The 15,319-nt window shown below is 54.6% G+C and overlaps 4 protein-coding genes across 4 annotated transcripts; 3 read left to right on the top strand and 1 right to left on the bottom strand.

Annotated features, from left to right (window-relative positions):
* Window positions 1–271: 271 nt before the first annotated feature.
* PG986_010081 (uncharacterized protein) lies at window positions 272–9,934 on the bottom strand (the record flags this gene model as incomplete). Its single annotated transcript, XM_066846303.1, has 3 exons — window positions 272–3,291; window positions 3,348–3,418; window positions 3,474–9,934. The coding sequence occupies 3 exons, from the start codon at window positions 9,932–9,934 to the stop codon at window positions 272–274; spliced, it is 9,552 nt and encodes a 3,183-aa protein (XP_066698701.1).
* A 1,885-nt stretch (window positions 9,935–11,819) lies between these two features.
* PG986_010080 (mitochondrial inner membrane protein 1 protein) lies at window positions 11,820–13,194 on the top strand (the record flags this gene model as incomplete). The annotated part of the gene is made up of 2 exons (XM_066846302.1): window positions 11,820–12,161; window positions 12,244–13,194. The coding sequence occupies 2 exons, from the start codon at window positions 11,820–11,822 to the stop codon at window positions 13,192–13,194; spliced, it is 1,293 nt and encodes a 430-aa protein (XP_066698700.1).
* Window positions 13,195–13,884: 690 nt separating this feature from the next.
* On the top strand, window positions 13,885–14,358 carry PG986_010079 (uncharacterized protein; the record flags this gene model as incomplete). Its single annotated transcript, XM_066846301.1, has 1 exon — window positions 13,885–14,358. The coding sequence occupies one exon, from the start codon at window positions 13,885–13,887 to the stop codon at window positions 14,356–14,358; it is 474 nt and encodes a 157-aa protein (XP_066698699.1).
* Window positions 14,359–14,593: 235 nt separating this feature from the next.
* PG986_010078 (uncharacterized protein) lies at window positions 14,594–15,250 on the top strand (the record flags this gene model as incomplete). The annotated part of the gene is made up of 1 exon (XM_066846300.1): window positions 14,594–15,250. The coding sequence occupies one exon, from the start codon at window positions 14,594–14,596 to the stop codon at window positions 15,248–15,250; it is 657 nt and encodes a 218-aa protein (XP_066698698.1).
* Window positions 15,251–15,319: the final 69 nt, after the last annotated feature.

The raw sequence follows: 15,319 nt of genomic DNA, 5'->3' as shown, positions 1-15,319 counted from the left end.
CCCTAAGTAAAAGGGACATCACGACATTCTGCTCCTTCTACCCTCATGACTCTTCTTCTTCCTGCTCTCCTCGTGACTCTTTCTGCTCTCGCCACTCTTCTCCACAGTGCCGCCGCCACATCCTGTACTCTTCCTCGCAATTTCCCGTCTCTTCCGACTCCGACTTCGACTCCGACTATGCTCCATACTCCTCCGTATCCGGCGATGATAATGATGGAGCGCTTGAAGCCCCCCTCCTGTGCCCCGCAGATCCAGTAACCGGGTCCTCCTACTACTCCAGACCCCGGAACCTGCGGTTGAACTCGGTGACGGGGATCGCAATCGACTTGTACAGGAACTCGCGGCTCGACTCCTCGCCCACGGGGATGAAGGGACCCACGGACCCGCCTCGCAGCACGATGCTGAGACCCGTGCGCTCGCGCTTCACAATCTGGATCTCCTTCAAGGGCACGTCCCACTCCGTCGTCAGCCGGTCGCTGCGGATCAGCAGGATCCGGCTGTACGTCACCATCACCACCATATTGTCCCGTGGCAGCTCCAGGTGTGCTACGTACACCTCGTTGAAGTACTTGCCGTTGTCCGTCTGCTTCATCCAGAATTGGCCCAGCGCCTCGCGCTGGTTGTAAGGCCGCACGATGCCGTCTGCGGGGATGAAGCGCGTCAAACGGACTCGGTCGAGCTCCGACCCGTCGAACACCGTCATGGTGTTGCGGATGCCTTCCGAGAAGTTGGACGCCATGTCGAACACACCAACGGCCGGCTTGGTCAGGAGACCCACGCCGCCCTTGACCATGCCCTTCATGAACCCGGCCGCGCCGCCAGTCTCGGCTCCTTCAAGCGGCTTCTTCACCAGACCGCCCGCACCGGATGCGACCGAGGTAAAGAACGAGTTGGCGCCCGTCGTGATGCCGAAGAGTGCGTGCTTTGGTCGGTTTCTGGCCCGCGTGATGCGACGACGGTCCTGGAACTGTTTGTCCAGGGTGGCTGCTGCCAAGCCCTTGCCAAGACTGCCTGTGATCTTGGAGAACGAGTCTGAGAAGCCGTATACGGACTTCTTGACGAAGCTTGCCGCTCCCTTGGCGATACCGATACCGAGATCCTCGGGCTTGTCCGACATGATGAGACCCTGGTATGGCTCGTAGAAGACATCGGTGATACCGCTGCTGAGGTTGTTGAAGAGACCGACGGGGTTGCCCAGGAAGTCGGCACTGCCAATGATCTTGTGGATCTGGTAGATGACCTCTTGACTGTAGTGGTTCGACATGTTCTGTACGAGTACAGGGACCGACATGCGCGCATTCTCCAGAAGAAGTGCGTTCATGCGGATGGGCGCATCGTTGACGTTTCCGATGGCCATGGTCATGGCGTTGATGAAGAACATGATGGGGTTCCGTGATGATGTCTTGTCTTCCACATTGACTCGTTCCGTGCGCATGAAAGACAGATCGAGCTGCATAGGTTGGATGTTGAGGACTTCGAAGTAGATGTCTTGACCACCTTGCTCTTGCTTCGGCTCGGGAATTTCCAAGTCCTCGTCGCACAGAGTGCCTTCGTGCGTCTCGGTCCACGCAGCGCCGGGTACCTTGGTGAAGTCCAGGACAGCGTAGATGAAGTCTTCGTCGAGTTCAATGGTCATTTGCTGCAGCAGTAACGTCGCGTACTTGACATACAGGACACCGTAGTCATTGTCCTTGACCCTGGTAACCTGAGCATGGAGCGACGGATGCATCTCAATCTCCTGCGCCTGCTTCGGTACAACACTAGGGTAGAGCACCATGGGGAACAGTCCTCCATAGAGCTGGTTGTCAATCTGGATCCACTTGATGGATGTGCTGATTGTCTGGTACAGCGCCGACTCCTTGTAGCTCAGCTGCACATCGCGGAAGTTGATGTAGGCAAGCTCCTTGAGCGACGTGTTGATGAGCGAAACACCAATGCCCGAGAGTTTGAGTTGCGCTTGGAAGGTTGTGCCAGTGTCCAGGTTCTTGACTTCGAAACCTCCGCTGCTGTTCGAGGTCACTCCGGTTCCGGTTCTCTGGCGGTACAAACTCTTGCTTTGCTTGAAGTTGGACAAGATCAGGGTTTGAGTTGGGCCGTCGGCGGCGACGTTGATGTCAATGATCTTCTGAGTACCCGTGCCACTGACGAACTTCATAGGGATCAGGTTTCCAATCTCCGCCAACTTGACATGCCGTTCTTTGCCATAAGCGGTAATGACCACTTCTCGGAATTTGGCAGCCGGGAAGTCCCATGCATAGGGCATGATACTTCGGGGCGGTAAGCGGTACTTGACAGGCCGCCAGCCAGACCGATCCTCGCCTCCATCTTCGTCGACGTTGGGGTTGGCCTGGTAGAACACGAATTCGGTATCACTCTCGTTTCGCATGCTGAACGGCCATGCCTTGGACTCCATGCTGAGATGCAAGAAGATGGTTGAGTCTTCCATCAGAACCTCAACGCGTACAAGCCGTTGGCGTTGGCCCGCCTTCGCGATCTTGATGTGATTGGTTCCAAGGTCCGAGATGTTGAATGGAGACGTCCACTGGTTGTTGATGCCTGGGAAGCAGAGCGCAAGCTGCTTGACGGGCGACCGTTGAAGCGTGTGCAGAGCTTGAAGCGCACCTGTCTGCAGGGTCATGATGTTCGATGAGCCCGGCTCGCGGATGTTGATCTCCTCGCCGAGCTTGTTCTTGACGATGAAGCGCGGTGCGAGGGTGACGACCCTGGTCATCTTGTACTTGCCTTCTCCAGCTTCGATGGTGATGCCCACATGGTACTCCGCGTTCCTGTTGACGGCGGGCAGGATAACATCGCTGGTGCTTCCAATGGCATCGAAACTCTGAGGCTTGCTCCATTCCGAGTCTCCAATCTTCAGCAGCGCACGGTTCTTCTGCTCGTCGCTGGGGTACGAGAACATGAAAGGAAGGGCCTTGGATTGCCCTCTGGCAGATGCATTGAGCTGCGACTGTCCCGCGGCTCTCTTCGCCTGTTGCAAAGGCTGCTTGGCGCGAATGTTAACATCCAAGCCAGTCTTGTTCAAAAGGACGTATGGACTGAAGACCGTAACCTGGAAAGCGCCACCGCCGTCGGGAACTTTGTAGTAGTGGAGAGACAGATGGAGTTGAAGACCTTCCTCGTCCTTGCAGACCAGTCTCTTCTCCTTGCGGAAGTCCTCTTGCTGGCCGGGGTTGACAATAGCAAACTCGCTGGGCTTAAAGACAGTGTCCTGCATATCGATGCTCATCAGGAGCAAGTGGGACAGCTCCACCACATGGACCGGGCTAAGGCCGCCTTTGCGCAAGAAGTTCGTCCAATCCTTCTTAGTGTTTTTGTCGTAGATACGATACTTGAAGTCGTAAGGCAGCAGGTTCTCGAGAACGATGGGGGAGACAGCTTGATCTTCATGTAAGGGTATTTGCTGTTTTATCATGTTAGCATTATCGCATTTGCCAACTCGCGGGACTGACACTTACCCAGTGAGGAAATGGCCCTTTTCAAAGGTTGTGCTCATCTGGAAGTAGAACGGATCGTTGGATTCGCCCTTGCACATCAAGGTACGCGTAGGCCGCTTCAGAAGATCTCTCCACCATAGATGCTCAGAGGACCATGCATAGCCAAATCCAGAGTCTGGTCGCACCAGCAATGACTTGACGAAACAAGCTGCGACAGGCGCAGGTCGGCTCTCACCAGGCGGGATTTTCTCAATCTTGAGCAAGTTGCCCTCCTGGGCATCGTACACACCGAGCTCGACCGGTATCTGCGTTTGGTTCTCGACCACCAATGGTGACCTCAAAGTCACATACTTAATGTTGTCATTGCCGAGCTTGACTTCCACCAAGAGCTTGTGCAACGCGTTGTCGGCCTTGGGGTGCAGGCTGTAGAGGTACTCGCCCTCGCGATTAAGTCGGATGTTCTTGATGGTGTCGAACCCGCTACCCTCAATCTGGACGCTGACGCTGTTAGCCGCGTTGCTTTCGGACATGATGTTCTCGCGCATCTTCTCCCAGTGTTCAAAGCTCCAGGGCGCTTCTTCGCCATCCGTCAGCTTCGCGGAGATGTTTTCGGTATTGCTTTGGTTTCTAGCCTCCACAACGACATCAAAGCCGGTATAGTTCCTGATCTTGTATGGTGCCTCGGTGCTTCTGGTCTTTCCAATGACATCCTCGTCGCCCGTCAGGAAGTCGAATGATTTGGAAGCAACCGCGATGGTTGCGGTGGTGACAGTAACCTCGAAAGACTTCTTCGACTGTAGGTCTACAGACAGAAGACCCTCCGGAGATTTGGCGACACCGACACCCAATTGCCAAGGCTCAAGCAAAGGCTCCCAGGCAGACTTGGCGAAGTTATAGACATTGACATACATGTCAATTGCCGTCTCCGCCTTCAGGCTACTAGACCAGTCTGCCGCAGACGCAGAGAAGCTCTTGATGTTCATGTCCAGAATCGGCAGTTCATGCAAGTCGCCAATCAGAACGACGCGAATACCATCAATGGAAGCAGTCATCTCTTCATGGCGCTTCGGTCCCTTGTTAACGTCATGGACGGGCTGCAGCGGTTGCGATCCCTTGCGGGTTCTAGTTGTCACGGTGCCAATAGTCTTGGTACCCTTTGTCCGTTTCGCAATGGTGGATTGACCTTTGCCACTGGCAGAACGCTGCTTGAGACCGTCATCCCGCAGCTGCTGGGCCTTCTTATCGGATGCACTAGGCTGCTGTGGCGACTCGGGTTCATTTGCCGACAGCTCAGACGCCTTGCTCACGATCTGGAGAACAAGCAAAATATCTCGGAGCGATACTCGGAGAATCAACGGATCGATATCAAGGTGCATGTTCGTCGTGTTCGGCTGGGAGCTGTCCATTGACATCTGAATGGAGAAATCATCAAGAACACGAAGTCTGGACGCCTCGAACCTGTCCATGCGGCACAGGAACATTCCGACCTTGGATACTTGGAACGTCAAGGCGTGCTGTTGTGATAGAAGCACTTGCTGGGTGCCCAACACAATAGCTTCGGAGCTCGAGCTGAGGGGATTGGCGATGAGAATCACTTGAGCGTCGACAACGTTCACTCTGAATGCGATGTCCATCTTCGACTCCTTCTTCTTCTCTGGTACGCCTCTCTCAGACACGGTCTTTTGCGACTTGCCTGCAGTGGTTGTAACCTGCAATGATTCCGTCTCCGAACCTTCCGATGATTCTTCCAAGCTGTCGTCGACAGGCATCGGCTCATCTGAAGCTAATCCCGCCGCGAGGAAGTGCTGGATGGCATAGATGTAATCCAGTGTGAAAATGATTCTAGGGCTGTCGATCGCAACCATGGCAACCACATTTCTATTTTCACCGCCAGTCATTGAGACATTTGCCATGAACTGTTGGACACTCTTGTTGGCCGATGTCATGATCTTGCGGAACTTGTTGGCATCTCTCTGACGGCTGTCCTGGATTGTGAATGATTGAATGACGAACTCAGATGCCAACGAGCCATCTGCGAGTATGCGTGTCTTCAGTTTGCTGTCGTCGAGAGAGAATTGCGCAAGACTGGCTTTCTCGGTATCCCCAACTGGTCGGTCATCCGGAGCATTGATCAATTCCAGACCGATCTTGTGCACGTTAAATACTAGGTCCAATTTGGTCCAGGTATCCTCGTGAGATCCCAGCTCCGGACTAAGGTCTACCAAGTTGTCCTCTTTCGTGGAATGCATAGAAGTCATAGTCTTCGCCCTACGGAGCGTTCCTTCGTCCACATCTCTCTCAGCCTCTTCGCCACTTGCGTCAGCATCGGTAGAAAATGCAGCTGGAACGGACCGGGATATCGCCAACAGTGACTGCATTTGATGCTGGGTGATTTTCAGATTGAAATCTGTCATCTTGCCCTCAATCTCCGTGTCAGGGCGTGCTCTGCCCTTCTTGTGCTCGGCATAGGTGATGTTGAAGCCAAGGTCGACATGGTCGATCATCTCAAGCTCTTCCGACTTGTCTTCGGGGTAGTGGTAAAGTGATGTAAGCCTGATGTTCCGGATACCTGCCGAGAGCTTCATGGCGATGTCCGAGTCCTCAGAATCGTCCAAGGGGGCGAACTTGTTCTGGGCGTAGATCTCACCCAGGTAAGCCGTCACAAGGTCGCGCTGAGCTTGATTCGGATCGATCGTAGCAGGGAAAACAATGATGGGAGTATTGACAATGACATCAAACTTGAAGCGGCTCGTACTCTGCTGCAACTGCTGGGCTTGGTTGGCTGCGGCTTGTCTTGCAGCGTTGTAGATAGCTTGCATCTTGCCAAACTTGACCAGGAACTCAATGATCTTCCTGAAAGGCTCTTCCAAGAAGTTGACCTTGATGGAGCCGGCGCGCAAGAATACTGACGAATCGTAGCCTGGGTAGGCCTTCTCATTGCTGGCATCGAAGGTTTCGTAGCGGAAGTCAGCAAGCTCGTCGCCTTGGATGGTGATGAGTCGCCGGAAGCTGGAGGACTCGGACGCGCCCACGTTCACGTCATCGACCAGGCTCAGGTCACCCAGTTTCGCTCCAACGCGCATCGTCTTGCCCGACAGGTGAATGCCCACATCAGCGTGATTGAAAGACAGAGTCGCAAGCCTGATACCATCGTTATTGAGAATCATTCGAATCGTCTTGAGATCGATCTTGACACGTATCGAGCCTCCCTCGTTCTGCGGTGGCTCCGGTTCCGGTTCCACAATTTCAACCGCATCGTCTTCGTCATCGCTGTCAGTGATCTGCTGCCGCTTCTGAGCACCACCATTGTTGTCGTTGTTGGTGAACGTAACAAGGACGAAGTCGAGCAGGGTCAATAGTGTTTTCCTGGTTACGATCAAGTTGATGGTGGATATCGCAACGTCCACGTTGGTCTCTATTCCGTCGTAGACTGACATAAACTCGGGCGAGTCTCTCTTGACTTTAACGAATTTGACTTTGACGAGCTCTCGCTGTTCCTTGCCATCTTCGGCATCACTGGAAGAGACGATGGATTTGAACTCTGCAGGAGGATTGTCCACGAAGTCGTCGACAGTTACGGAGCCAAGCGAGACGTTTGCAGCCATATCGAAAGGTCGCATAAAGAACTCGAGGTCAAAGTTCTCGGCGACAAGCTCCACTAGCAGCGACTCGGTTCCCTTTCCATCCGGATCGCTGCGGTAGAGGGAGCCTTGCAGCTTGTCAACGGCGAACTTGAATTCGAAGCTTCGCTGTTGCATCTTCAGTTGCTCATTAGAGCTGCCGTCAGGCGCGTCCTCGAAGGCATCGTCGTCGTCGTCATCTAAGTCATCGTCGATAATCACAGCAGACTGCTGAGTCATGAACAGATTATTAGTCGGGGTAAGCTTCCTATGATGGCTTTTGCGCGAACGGCTTGAGGCAGTGCTGAGGAGTCGGGGTCTCTTAGTTTGCTGTTGCTGCATTGGGCTCTGTTGTTCATCACCGCCAAACTTCGGGATGGCAACGTCGATCAGTTTCATGAGGCTCTTGTACTTGGTATCCGAGACTGCAGCATGTAGCACGGGCATGTGTCCACCAATCTTCATCCTCGTGAGATTCGGGGCTTTTGGTAGGATCGACATAGCAACCGTGAAGTTCAAGTTGATCTTCTCCACGATATGGTAACGCCGTGCGTCGTCTTTCTCAATAAGTTGGGTCTTGGTCTCTTCGATCGACGGACCAATGAGGAGTTGCGTAGATGTCAACTTGACAAGGAAACGATCGTACATCAAAGACTCGAGCTGCTTGAAGTCTTCGTCGGAGTACTGCTGGTTCTGCTTGTCCTGGATCTGCTTTAGGGTATCCTTGTCCACCAGTTCACTGGAGACACTAATATGACCAGCATCCAAGATGAGACAAGTAGACTGTTTGACCGTGATGCTCTGAGGTACGATGATCAGAGGTGCTTGCAGGTCCAACTTGGCGTTGATGGTCTTGTGCTCCTCGAGGGCGAACTCCAGGCCGGCTCTCGTCTGCTGTCGCAGGCCCTCGACAGTGGCGCCAGCAGTCTCCATGAGCGCGGTGATGGACTCCATATGGCGCTCAGGGGGCTTGAAGAAGTCCACGATACCGATGACGAAGTTGGGGTTCCAGATAATCTCCAGGGGCTTGAGCTTTGCTGTCACGGCGAAATCGCCTTGACCATCCAGCGGGTTCTGCTCGACAGACACATCGAAGAACGTCTCGTGTTCTGTGTTCTCTAAATCGACGATGGACAGTTTCTTTTGTCGGCCCAGTTCTGGAGCATCTTTGACCCTCACGATTTCCTTAAACTGCGAGGCAGGGGTGGTTCCATCCTGCACCCGGAAGCCACCAAGGCTCACATCAGCCAGCACTGAATCGGGTCGCTTGATTCCTCGGGCCTTGAAGAGGTCGAAATGCAAGCTCAGAAGATCCTTCTTGGATCCATGGGGGTCCTGTCTCAAAGTGAAGCTACCAGTGCTCAAAGACGCATCGAGTTGCATCTTGACAGTATCCCGAGGCGCGTCCACGGCTTCAGCCAGAGCCGTCTTCTCGTCCCAGTCGATTGCTTCGTAGAGCTCTTGGCGCTGCTCCTCGGTCATTTGGGTGTTCTCGGTGGAATCCGAGGGGTGAGCAGGCTTCGAGCCCCAGGCCCAGGCGATCCAGCCTTGTTGCTGGGGTTCTTGCTTCGGTGCATTCTTGAGTGCTTCCGCATTCTCTTTCTTCAGCTGGTTCCTGGCGAGGGATCGCCAGAAGCGTAGATCTTCGTAACCCAACTTTTTCTCCAGCTTGTCGAGATCCTCTGTTTCTGCGGGCGAGAATTGCTGATTGGATTTCTTCTTTTTGAACAGCTCGATATACCGCTTGCGGTCGTCGCGGCGTTCACGGAAGTAATCCCATGTCCACCGACGATTGCGCTCGTGAATCTTGTTCAAGACAGCGTTTCCGGCAAATTTGAACCAAGCTCGCGGGTCTTCCTTTGGTGAAGCATCCTTCGGTTGAAGCTTCTTGTACTCCTGGTGGCGGATGAAGTAGTGGAATAGGTCCACCATCATCAAACTGTCCCGGTACTGATCATCATCGAGGACAACACCAATTTCGTCAAACAACAGGTTGCCCTTGAATTTCGGAACGTGGGCGTCGCCCGTCTTATCCAACTCAATTTTGGCCTGGCCGCTCACCGGCTTGAGTATGAACTGGTGGCTTGCCGTGTTCCCATTGTCGGCTCCCCCAATCATGCTCTTGAAGTTTTCGACCATCTTGTCATAATTTAACTCGGCATCGCCCTCTCCAGGGACCTCGCGGCCGGAGCCAAATAGCTTGGTGTCAGTATTCCAGTATACCGCCAAAGCCCCTAATTTGGCCAGCTTGTGGGTTGTCTTGGTCGAGTTCTGGATGAAGGTCGGTTTCCACTCGCCATCTGTCGAGACGGCGCTGAACTCTTCTAGGGTGATGCCCAGGGCAAAGGGGTGGCCCGGGGCGGATATGGAATCTTCGTATCGGACGTGGATGTTCTTCACTGTGACCTGGAGATTGTCGACAATCTTAGTGACCAGACTCTCGGTGAAGCTCTGGCTCTTCTTCTGCTCTTCCTGGCTGAGGCCCTCCTGAGAACGTTCCTTGAGCAGTTCGGCCGAGTCTAGCTTCTCCATCTTGATGCGCTGTTGCCGTCGCTCCTCCTCTTCCTCGTTATAGGCAGCCTCCTCTTTCGGGGAGGCCAAGAGAAAGACATCCTCGATCAAGATCTTGACCGGAGCGCCGCGCAGGTTGGACCATGGTATCACCAGCGTCAACTCGCCCAGATGTCCTGCGGCAACATTTATGGGCAGCTTCAGCTGATCTAGGGCTTCCTTCCGCAGCTCGAGGTTGCGCAGCTTGACGTCGCCGGACCAGATACCGACCTTCAGCTGGGCAGGGTCAAAGTTCTTGACGTACATGCCCAGGAAGCGGTTCAGCAGTCCTGCGACCAAGCCTTCCAACATATTGACGGTGGGGCGCCGTAACCCGGGCCGGGACGAATTCGATGATTAGGGCGGGGTATCGTGAGTCCTCATCGGCAGGAGGAGTTGTAGGGTCGGAGAGGAAAAGCCGGTATGGAGGGTGAGAGTTCGACGCAGAATCGGTTACACTCCGAAATTCGGGTCAAGGGCACAGGAGTCGGTTTGTGGCCAACGACGGAGCGGTGGGTTGCTCAAATAGGGGGATCGTAAAGGGCTAAGGTAGGTAGGTAGGTATTGATTGAATTACACTGAAGCAATCGGGTATCTAGGTCGGAAAAACTAAGTACTTTACGGTGGTGGATTGGAAACAAAGCCAGCGCACGAAATATCGACCCTGCTCCCTCTTAACACGGAGGAAAGTATGGGGGAGGAGAGGGGGAGGTTGGACGTAGGTCAGGTATGGGAGGATGGTGTTTTGCCCAAACGCAAAGAACATGTGTGGGAATTTCTCGATATAGCAGTAGATCCCGCATCTAGGTAAAAACTGGATATGGGCTGGATGTCTGGCGGTTGGGCACCTCATCGGTCAGGAGCTTGCCCAAGATAGAACGACGAAGCAGGCGTTGAGTGGTGCGAATGCATGCAGCAGGCAGGTTCCTACGCTCCCTCTGTGCCTCTCCGAGCAATTTGGCTGGTGCCTTGGAACTGATGACGCCAATAGTCGCTACCAGAGCACGCTGGACATCCACCATCTGCCCGTCGTGGTTAGCAGCTGTGGCTGGAGCTTTGCGCTAGCTGTTGGTTCGGCGGGTTAGTGCGGCGGGAGGGTGGTCTGATTGATCATCAATCCTCCAGTTCGCATGTTGCAGAGCAAAGTGCTGCATCATGATATGTATCCGATGTAGCTTCAGAAATGAGTATGTAAAAGCAATATGGCCGAGAAAGTCTGTATGTGTCTTGAAACATATCGATGGATGTTGACTTGAATGTTGACATCGGTCACAAGCACTTTCTATGAGGTCTTCAGTCCACCGTCTAGCCGCGAATTGCGGAGCAAATCCCCCGCCAGACTGTCAGCTTAGCCTGCGACGTGCCATTGCGATCTGCTTTCTTTCTTGCATTGCTCCGAATCCTTTCAGGAGGTGGTACAGTAAGTGCAGACGTACATTTTTTGCAGGATCTCCTTATTTGAATTCGACAAATTGGTATCCAAGCTTGAGCCCGCCTCTTCATTTTCCAATATCACAAGCTTACGCTGCTGAAGCCAGGCCGTCTTCGAGCGCTTATGGTGCGAAACCGAGTCACCAGCCACAACATGCGGGGCAGCCTTGCTTCTGCAAGGTGTGTGTTGACCTGTTTCAATTTCATCCCACCTGTCCCTCTCGCTCAAGCAAGTCGGGACGGCCCAACCTTTTTTTTTTGGCCAAGCTTTCCGTGCCATTACGTCACATCGCACCCAAGCTCCCTCTTCCCCAAACAGTTGCAAGCTCAAGATGCGGATATCCAGGCACGCACTGGAGATGGCCCAGGACCAGGACCAGGGCCTTGAGCCTAAGCGATCGATCGATTGACGTAAAAGAGCATAGTTTCAATTGTAGATTCTTGTACACGCGGCAGAAGGTATCGGTTTCCAAATGCCGTGAAACCGAGCCTCGTCCGGGGAGCAAGCAGTTGTAGGTAACGATGATGTAACTGGATGCAAGAACTATACACCACTGGCTCCATGCCATGTTTCTGTACTGCACTTGAAATTGGGAAGCTTCCTGCCCTTCTTCTTCCGTCCAGTCGTTCTCGTCAACTTAATCACTAGCCTTTATACCCATCTACTTCTTGACGCCTAGGAATTGCTGACGCCCTGAACTGTCGCGACATCTCCAGACCTACCAATTGAATCCCGCTCTTGCCATAATACCCCAAACTGCCCGCCATGTTCCGGAGCACGCAACCGCTATGGGCGGGCTCCGCGAGAGCCATCGCCGCCTCCCGACAGCTCGGTCTGCGATCCGCCGCCAACGTCCCCTCATTAGCAGCACGAAGCGCCATCCGGGCTCCCCGAGCCAACCCTACTTCTCTCGTCTTCAAGACGCGATACGCGACGAAGTCGACACTGGGCGAGAGCCTCAGCCCCGAGGAAGTAAAGAAGGCGCAGTCGCAGAAGCTGGAGTCACACCCCGACCAGGTCTCGGCCGAGTCCAGCGTCAGGCACGCCATTGAGCCGGCTCCTGCAGAGGCCCAAAAAGACGTCGCGGATGGGCTTGGGCATGATCTTGTAAGTCTCCATTGCTCAATTGGGAATCTATGTCCATTGATTCTATGCACGAACATGTAACTAACGCCAATGCTTTCTGTAGCACACCGTAAAGGAAACCTTCAACCTCACCCAGGTGCCGAGAGAATCCTACATCCTCGGCCTGTCGGGCACGGTCCCGTACCTCGCCACGTCCCTCAGCGTGGTCTACCTCTCCTGGGCCTCCAACACCGATTGGCCCACGTCGTCCGCCGTGCTGAACCACCTGCTGATGAGCCACGAGAACGCGCACTACTTCCTGAGCCTGCTGGAGCCCATCCAGGTCGGCTACGGCGCCGCCATCATCAGCTTCCTGGGCGCCATCCACTGGGGCCTCGAGTACGCCGAGAAGAAGCCCGACGCGCGCCGGACGCGGTTCCGGTACGCCCTCGGCGTGGCCGCGCCCCTGGTGGCCTGGCCCACGCTCCTGCTCTCGTGGCCCTGGGCCCTGACGGCGCAGTGGGCCGCGTTCGTCGGCCTCTGGCTCGCGGACCGCACCGCGAGCATCCGCGGCTGGGCGCCCTACTGGTACGCGACGTACCGGTTTGTGCTGACGGCCATTGTGGGCATCTCCATCATGATCAGCATGATCGGCACCATGAAGGTCGGCCAGTACAAGCCGCAGTTCGCCAAGATCAGCGAGAAGATCCAGGAGAACCGCTTCGAGGAGGAGTACTCGGACAAGTGGCAGAAGCTCGAGAAGCCCGCCTACGAGGAGGAGCGCGTCAAGAAGGAGAAGGCCGAGGCCGAGCGCAAGAAGAAGGAGGAGGAAGAGGCCAAGCAGAAGGAGAAGGAGGAAAAGGAAAAGAAGGCAGAGGAAACCAAGAAGGCCAAGGAGGAGGCCAAAAACAAGGATAAGAAGGGTGAGAAGAAGGCAGAGAAGAAGGATGACAAGGAAGAAAAGAAGGATGAGGGCAAGGACGACAAGAAGGATGACAAGAGTGAAGAAAAGAGCGACGACAAGGGTGGTGACAAGAAGGGCGAGGATAAGGAGGAGGGCGAGAAGAAGGAATAACGCCGTCGCGAACTTGATGTTTTATATGTAGTGTTTTCAGGTGTTGGGTCTCGGCTTCATCAGGATGCAGCTGCATCGGGAGAGCCTGGCGTTCTGGGCATGTCTTTTTAGCATCTTGGCCTCTGGGCGAGAGATGAATCAAAACGATTCAAATACCGTTATCCATCTGGGCCGCGTCGATACATGAAGATCAATTAACGCCGTGCTTGTCGTTGAATACATTACCGTATCGGGGCTATCTTGGCTAACCCCGGCGTGGTCAGCGACCTGATTGCTGGAGGCTTCAGGTGCATTGCTGCTACAGCTGGCTGATTGTGCCTGCCGCGCCAGCACGCGCTGCGGCGTTCCAACACCATTAATTGTCTCCCAGACAGGCGGGTTACGGGATACCTCAGCACTACGAATCTGATGAGCATTTTTGGCTTAAAATACTAGCCCCGAAACAAGCTGAAGAATCAGACGAAGACGACGAAACCAATGCCCAAAAGAGAGAAATGATGCTAAGGATATTTTAATGGTATTCTCTCTATCTTACATCAAACGTCGTCTACGCGGTAACGTCTTGTATATTTCCCCAATTGAGGCTTGTTCCCAGTGCTGGTTGAAATACACACATGTACAATTAGCGCCCGTTTATTTTCGGCGTCCGGCCACTTCCGACAACCGACCCCATTTTCCATTATCCACGATATGGCGACGCGGTGTGTTCTGCTTCGAGCCGCTGCCGCCGGGCGGCAGCTCTCCCCCACCAGACCCCTGGCGGCTCTTTCTCTGGCGACGGGAGCCCCATCCCTAGCGTCGCCGCTCGGCCGCGGCGGCGGCGGGGGTCGTGGTGGTGTTGGTGTTGGCGCGCCCAACTTCTACTCAACGGATCGGTCCCGTATCCCTCCCTCCACAACGAGGCAGTCGTACTGTATTCCCCCGAACTTCCTAAGGCGCACCGGCCAAGGCAATATCTACCTAGAGATGACGGTGGACCAGATGGCCGAGGACCTCGCGTTCGCCACCAGCACGCACGCAGGGCCCGGAGGCGTTTTCGGGCCAGGGCGGCGGCAGCAATTCCCTGAGCAAGCTCAAGGAGCTGCCTCCGAACGATGTGGACACAGCCCAGCTCCTGCTGCAGCAGTACTGAAACCAGTTCTGCCAGCACCGGGCAGGCGGTGATGGTGGTTCGATCGAACGCGCGGGGGCCAAATTGGACGAAGATGGGGCGCCTCGGCACGTGTTCAATTGGGTTCGTCGCCCCGATGTCACGAGGCTCCTCGAACGCAATCTGTCCCATTCTATGTAAGCGAGCTATTGTCCGTGATTCTCCTCGTAATCTTTGCCTTGGTAGCTGACGAAAGTCGCCAATCCTTGCAGACCAGCCAGGGAGGCATTAGACCTCGCCATAGAGATCATGGCCGGCGGCGGAAAGCCTACGCGACTGGGGGAATGGATGCATGAGTTTCCCCAAAGTTCCGCCGAAGAGCACAGCGTCCACTACATGGACAGACTCCGATTGAGGAGTCATATCTTTACCGCCTCGTTCGGCGCTTTGAGCCGGTGGGACCCCAAAGGTACCAGTACACCCGGCCGAGCCGCCTTCATCGGCCCATTTGTTACGCCTCTCCGCGACCATACGGATATAGCCCCGTTGGTCGTGCAAGCCTTGAAAGAAGGCTTGTCAACCCCGTCGAGTGATGGTGAAAGGCTAATGGTCCTCCTCAACAGCTTCATGAACGCGATACGTGTTTCCGGGGCCGAACTTGATCTCCGAATGGCCGGGCTCTGCATGTATCATCCGGACCACCCGTCGCCCAAAAGGTTCGTGAATCTGTTGGCAGACATCCAGTCCAGTCCCTACCACCAACTGCGTATCGAGCCTCCGCCTAGAGATGCCCAGACGAGGGTTTCTAGGATGCATAGACTGGCAAAGAGATGCGCACATCTGCTTGATGAAGAGGGTCAACACGATGCAGCGAAGAAAGTGCTTGCCGATGTGGAGAGAGTGTACAGCGATGGCTTTTTGGCATATCAACACTGGAATCATGGCCAGTTAATCAAGCCTACATGAAGACGGTGGACTTGGGGAGGAGGTAGTGAAGGAATTACGACCTACAACGATGAACCTATCAAGTCTCAT

Source organism: Apiospora aurea (assembly GCF_038362705.1).
Source record: "Apiospora aurea strain CBS 24483 chromosome Unknown utg000006l_segment0_segment0, whole genome shotgun sequence".
NCBI classification, from domain to species: Eukaryota; Fungi; Ascomycota; class Sordariomycetes; order Amphisphaeriales; family Apiosporaceae; genus Apiospora; species Apiospora aurea.
This window is presented reverse-complemented; position numbering and strand designations above follow the sequence as displayed.